The following is a 6,771-nucleotide window of genomic DNA, read 5'->3' as shown; positions in this document are numbered from 1 at the left end:
GCTTTAAGCTCATTATTGTGTATGTTTGTGTGATGTGTCTTTATATTTGTGGTCAAGGTACAATAGGCCAGGTTGACAGAGACTTTCCCCGAAAAATAGTGGATAAGTAAAGACGGGTAAGTAAGATGCTAATCAACACGGCACCGTTTCCTCCCGCTGCTGAACAGCGGGTTCCCTTCCCTCACTCTGACTCTTTAATGCAGGGCCCAGCCAGGCCCAAACATCCTGACGGAGAGAGGCTTTTCCCTTATCAGTCAGGAAACACCGCTCCTCCGCCACATCCTCTTTACAAGAAGCACGACTCAACCATTCCCAAAAAATGCAGGAAGACCAGCCAGACTCCAGGATTTGTCAAAAGCCCCCTGAATTCCTTTTATCGAAAAAAGAAAAATTCAAGAGAACAGAGAGGTTGAGAAGGGGAGGAATGGAGAGTTTGGAGGTGGGGGGGAGGTAAAACAGTAATTTTTTTAACTTATTTTTTCCACAGATTACGAAAGGTCTGCATCAGCAAGATATAACGTGGGGTGAGGGGGTGGGTGTAGAAGGGGGGGGGTCCAGCGTGCCGAAGAATGGCACCCAGAATAAGACTATAGGAAAACAAAGGATGGTTGAGATGGAGGCGGGCGCCGACGAATGTGCCTGTTTTACACTAATCCTCTGAACCGGGATGAAATGAAAGCGAGAGGAGACGGATGGAGAAAGATGATGTAGGGTGGAAAAAGCCAGCAGGGGAGTGGGTGTGTAGAATGGGCCTCTCACAGCTAGACAGAGCCTGAAATAGAAGAATACACGGTGTGACACTCAATTCAAAGATGGATGTGATCTTTCTCCCCCCGCCTCCCCGATTTGTTCATGGAGACTAGCAGGACTCTTGCTATCCTCAGTTTTTATTTTATTTAGAAATCTAAATGTATTTATTAGGACTTAACTAGCACTGCCTGAACTTACCTTCCCCAGGTCAGATATGAATCTCCTGTTTATAAGAGATGCTCAAAATTGTGCCTTTTAAAAATCTGCAGGCTCATTATCCAAGCAGCAAATGCCTTAATATAAAAATTGACCTTTATTTTTAAATTATTGTCTTTCACAAACCTAAATCAGCATACAGTTACAGTTAGCATTATTATTTTTCATTGTAGAGGTCGATTATATATTATTAAGTACTTGAGAAGAAGTATAAACGCCTTTCTGTCATCATCATATACATCACTTTGTTAAATTGCATAAGAAATGTCCAAACTAAAACCTCATTCAATTACAACTACTGAGGTAAGACTCCCAAACTAATGAGAGCAGGAACATGATACAAACATTCGAATGGAAAGCGCTGATAAGAGCATTACAGTTAGCATTTATGCAAAACATCAAAGGACTTAAATTAGCTTCTAAATAGCATCTGTACATGACTCGCTGGCAACAGTAACTGGTGACATTTACAAGTGGACAAACAAGTCTTTTGTCTTTCTTTTTTTTCCGACTGTTTTACTGGTTTAGAGATTTCATGACAACTGGAGGTGGCATACTGTAAGTGTTTTGTGTCTGCATCCCTGAGGTGTCCATCTCCTTCTCTTCACAGTCCTCCAATTGCTCTTTGTTCTTTCCCTGGCTCCAGACAATCATATTGCTCTGTAATCAGTTCAGTTTTTAATCATGGTTGGATTCATTTGCCCTTAGATGCTAAGGGTTTCCCTTTTATCAGCACCCAAGTGCAACATCGTCCTAAATTTCTTCAACCTTTGTAGTGTCTTTGATCAGTCACGCATTCAATAGGAGTTGTGACCACGCTTACGAGATGCCATAGTTGTTGTAGTAGGCCGCCGTCGCGTCTGCTAGCACGGAAATGAGGCTGGTTTCTGTGGAGCTGCTGGGACACGTAGTGGCAGAAGTGGTGGCGGCAGATGCCACCTGGATGTGTCCTGTAACGGTCATGCCGCTGCCCTGCTCCGGGTGGAAGCCGCTCGCGGTAGAGTTCAGGTACTGGTCAAACTCATTGCGGTCCACTTCACCGAGAAGCTCAGCTTGGCTCAGCTGGTCTAGAGTCTCCAGGTGACCTTGTGTCTCTGGTGGGGGGGACAGCTGACCCAGGTGGCCCTGGTGGACCCCGTGGTGAATCTGGGGGAAAGGTGGGGAGCTGTAAAAAGACAGGGGTGGGCCAGGGATCAGTCCACTGCCACCACCAGTTTGGGACATGTGAGAGATGTGACCTAAGTGTGAGCCCCCACAGTGAATCTGGGCGTGAGTGTAATCAGAGTGGTAAGGGGGCGGGCTGCCCATGTGTGTCTGATTCTGGTGGTGCTCGTCTGGACAGGAGACTGAGGAAGAACAGGAAACAGAGGAGCTACTAGATGTTGAGTAATAAGAGGGGGGTATTTGCTCGTGGTCCACTGCATCTAACGGGGACATCTCAGGAGGGGTGGGCAGGCCGTAAGGGTAGGTGTCGAAGCTGCTGTTGGAGCCAGCCGGGTCTCTGAAGCTTCTGACGCTGGGCAGAGCAGGGCTGGAGCTGGAAAAGCTGGTGACGGCTCCATTAGGGCTGCCCTCGTCTTTGTCGAAGGGGTGGCAGAGGGCTCGTTGATCTGGCAGAGTGCTGTGGTCAGGAGCCAGCCCGCTCAGGAGGAACCCGGGGTCGACTCGCTTGCAGATGCGTTTCAGCTGTTTCTTCCGGCGAGGCCGGTACTTGTAGTTGGGGTAGTCCTGCATGTGCTGCACCCGAAGCCTCTCTGCTTCCTCAACATAGGGCCTCTTCTGAGGGGGAGTGAGGGCCTTCCATGACTTGCCTGAATGCAGAGGAAGAAGAAAAAAAATCTCAATCTGAATATGGTTCAACAAGTTATAAAATGCAATATATATGCACTAGTTTAGCAGTCTTTATTATTATAAAATAAATCAGCATCTTTTAACTTACAAACAATTTATAAATAACTGCAAAAAAATTATTTTTAAGTTACAGAATCACATTTCTTTTAATTCACAAGCAAAATATCCAGTTCTGAAAATAAGGCAATTAGAAACGTTGGCAGGCTACGGAAAAATTAAACCTCATTGTTTAGAAATCGCAGTCTAAATTAACGTCTCAGGTTTGTGATCATAAACAAGAAATAAAATCAGTGTTTAATTTCACCGCAACTTTCTGCGTCTTTTGTAGCTCTAAATTACATTTAAGAAACTTACCAACACGCATTAAATGTCCGCTTTCAAGCCGAACGTCAGTTTTTAAAGATAAATACAAAAATAGACACATGTGGGCCTCACAGATTATTTCCGATTTCCACAAGTGCCAGATTTAAAGTTTAACCTTTACCAATAATCTAAGAAGCTGTTAAGAAGCAGAATAAAACGCTAATTTTTCTCCGCTTCTGTCTTCTGCCTCTTAACGAATTTACTGCAAACTAAACTAAACTAAATACACGCGGATTCTGGCGATGCGCTTTTGAAGGCAGCTCTAACTGCGGCGCAGTTTCATTTACTTTAAGAAAGACAATGGGCAATTTATTCCAATTAAATTTTAAAAAAGTTTTAACACGTTTTTTTTATGTCATTTTAAATAAAGCAGCTCATTTGGCACTGCCGGATACGTGTATTAAAACGTGTTTTACTACAACCGAGGCCTAAGAGAGGAAAAGTAAGTAGAAGTGAAGTGTGTAATAAGTAGCTTAAAAATAATAATTATAATGATGATGATGATGACAATAATAATAATAACAAAACTCGTAACTTTAAATAACTTTTTTCCTCACCCAACATTTTGCTGAGCTCGGCATTGTGCAGGTCAGGATTTTGAATCGCCAGCCGTTTGCGCTCATCTTTGGCCCAAACCATGAACGCGTTCATGGGTCGTCTGATCCGCGGCTCCGGCGCCTTTTCCCCGGCATTCCTGTGAGGACCATGCCCGTCGGCTCCGTCTCCGTCTCCCGGAGGACACTCGAAGGACTCCGGCCACGACGAGTACGCGCTGATGAGAGCAGCCATCTGCGCGCTCTCCTCTGCAAACTTGCGATGCGCGTCTCTCAGAGAAGTTGTGTTCTCACTGTCGGCTAATTAAGCGACCGAGAAACTACACAGACATGCTTAAGTGATGATAATAATAATGAGAATAATAGTACAATTAAAACTCCACGGCTGCTTGACTCACTCACTGGATCGCTACGGATTTGGGAGAAAGCACAGATGTGCTCAGGCAGCGGCTCCTCTTCTGAGTTATGGTTCAGTCTTTCCTGGTGGATGGGAGGAAGCGCTTTATATTTGACTAGCAGGTTCCAAGAAAAAAAACCCGCAGGACTCTCGGCTCCTCCTTGATTGTAAGTTGCGCCCCGTGGAAGGGAAGAGAGAGAGAGAGAGCAACATTTCAACACTACCAACTCTTTAAACTCGCCTCTCTACAAAACAGCACTTTCATCCTCTGACAGATATCCCATTTAAGAGATAGGTCAACTCATAAAAGTAATTCATGATTCTTTCGAGCTATTGATCACAGTTTGATCATCATCAGCTGGATTTTCACACAGGAAAATAAATACTTTGCAAACCTCATTGTTGTTTCCTGTTACAGGTGCATTAATGCTCACGTGTAATGATGAAAAAGAGGGTTTTGCAATTTTAGAGTTTTTACGAGTTGACAAGGAAACCTTCATAGAAAACACACCTAACCTGCTTTTGCAGTCTACGCAAGGCTTTACTCACCAGACTAAACTGGTTAACTGGTGTTTCCAGATTTCCACTGAACTCCAAGAGCAAGCAGCGTGACAAGTAAAACGAACACATACCTTTTAAAACTGAGGGAGGACGAAAACAAAACAATTTTATTTAAATTACTGTACCTTGAAAAGTAATTTGGTCATGTTTTTGTAGTCCTTAATAGTTTTGAGTGATTTTTTCACAATTAATCTTCTCATGCTCCCACAAAGAATCGTGATGAGTCTTTTTCTGAAGTTGGGGCTGTAGATTAATTTCTGGAACCTGTAAAGAGACCACGTCACACACACACACACACACACACACACACTACAAACAAATCAGTTTCCTCCTGTGGCAAGAAGCGGCTGCATATCAAATCCTGGAGTTCCTGTTGACAGGATACTCTTGGGCTGCAGCCATGGAGCAGCTCCCACTCTCTCACAAACACACTTGTCAAGTCCGGACGCTGATCACAGGTCAGATAGCGTCTTGATCTATATCACGCATGCAGACTACACACTGGAGGAACACTTCTTTTTTCCTTGCAGGTTGAGTTCACAGGCATCAATGTTAAGTTGCAATATGCATCTTTCGGTTGGGTGGCTGTGTCTGCTCCTTACACATCAAACTGAAGTGTCAGCTTTGTGTGAAACTTGCAGTGCACAGGAACAGGATACGGCACCTGAAGCCACAGATTGTGTGTGGAGCAGGCACATCGGTGATATATAGCGCCACACTTCCTCTTGCCTGTCTGACAGGGGTCACACATTGATGTGTAGTCAAAGTGCCAGTGAAAGTCAGCATGGAAGGAAAGTGAACGTGCGAGATCAAGAGCTAAACATCACATTTGCAATTTGGAATTAAAACACATGAGCGCTCAAAGTTGAGGGATACTGAAATGACTAATAGCTCCTGGTATTAACCGCTGTGTGGGTGAGAGCTGTATCAGCCTGCTGTTCACCCTCTAGAAGACATGTGGCTACTGAATACCTGGCGGGGTCTGCCTCCATACCAGACGACTGCATGTTTTTAAATCGAGCCTATATCCAAACCTATTTATTAATAGACTATTGTGTTATTATAAAAGTAAAAGCTTTGTCACCTGTCATGCATGGCCTACTGCTACACGTCCCAAGATCATCCTTTTACTTTCAAAATAAGTGAGGAAACGGAGGTAAGTGGACAATTGCATGGCATATTCTGTTAATGTTAAATAGTTTGTTTTTAATGAACACCTCCGTGCCCTTGCTGAAATTTAGGAGGAATAAAAATCTACATTTCTAAAACCATTTACTCTTTGATAGTTTTATTTTGTATCTATCCACAAACTCATTGTGGTTTCTGTGTGTGGTAACTAACTGAATTGCATAATCCACAGCTATTGATTGCAGAGGAAAAGATACCCGGGACGTCTTTTCGTCACAGCATGACCAATCACCATCTTCACTTTCAGAAGTTTCCGTAAAACCTAAAATAGAGACGAGGAATACTACAGTGTTTTCATGTGCAAGACTGGACGTCTTAGTTTCCCTTTTCCTCCTTTGACTCATACCAGACGACTGCTGAACAAGACAGACTAGTTGTTAAGCTGTCATATTCGGAAGATTTCATAACATTGTGCGTCACATTTGAAGTGGAAAAGGTGAATCTTCCAGAAACCACCTGTGTTTGAATATACGTGTGTGAATTTCTTTTTACTTTTTGAAATCTCTACAACCAAGCAGATTTTTTACCTCATCTCTTTCTTAATGTTTTTTTTTAAGTGCTCTTACAGTGTGCCGTGCAAAAATCTTGACCCATCTGGCGTTTTAATCCCACATTGCTTCAATGATGTTGAGCCCTGGGGAGGCCAATCCATGAATGATAGAGTTCCACTGTGTGTTTTCTATCCAGTTATGCTTTTACTGCATTGGCAGTGGGTTTGCGATCATTGTCGTGCTGAAAAAATGAAGCTGTTGCCTCTAATACAGTGGTGTCCAAACCAGGCCTCAAGGGCCAGTGTCCTGCAGGTTTGAGACATGTCCTTGATCCATTACAGCTGATTTAAATGGCTAAATTACCTCCTCAACATTTCTTGAAGTTCTCCAGAAGCCTGGT

At 43.6% G+C, this 6,771-nt stretch overlaps 1 protein-coding gene across 1 annotated transcript; it reads right to left on the bottom strand.

The window, feature by feature from the left end:
- Positions 1-1,044: 1,044 nt before the first annotated feature.
- Positions 1,045-4,213, bottom strand: sox7 (SRY-box transcription factor 7). The gene is made up of 2 exons (XM_085247408.1): positions 3,738-4,213; positions 1,045-2,777 (listed from the first exon to the last, which is right to left on the bottom strand). Exons 1-2 carry the CDS (start codon positions 3,967-3,969, stop codon positions 1,786-1,788), a joined length of 1,224 nt encoding a protein of 407 aa, XP_085103534.1. The 5' UTR covers positions 3,970-4,213; the 3' UTR covers positions 1,045-1,785.
- Positions 4,214-6,771: the final 2,558 nt, after the last annotated feature.

Source organism: Mchenga conophoros, linkage group LG15 (assembly GCF_057382185.1).
Source record: "Mchenga conophoros isolate Kocher_MC1m ecotype Shallow Benthic linkage group LG15, M_conophoros_male_GT1.1, whole genome shotgun sequence".
In the NCBI taxonomy this organism is placed as follows: domain Eukaryota; kingdom Metazoa; phylum Chordata; class Actinopteri; order Cichliformes; family Cichlidae; genus Mchenga; species Mchenga conophoros.
This window is presented reverse-complemented; position numbering and strand designations above follow the sequence as displayed.

Coding starts and splice junctions, on each gene's coding strand:
- sox7 (XM_085247408.1), bottom strand. CDS start 3,969: ATGGCTGCTCTCATCAGCGCGTACTCGTCGTGGCCGGAGTCCTTCGAG. Junction 2,778..3,737: donor CGAGCTCAGCAAAATGTTGG/GTGAGGAAAAAA, acceptor CTCTGCATTCAG/GCAAGTCATGGAAGGCCCTC.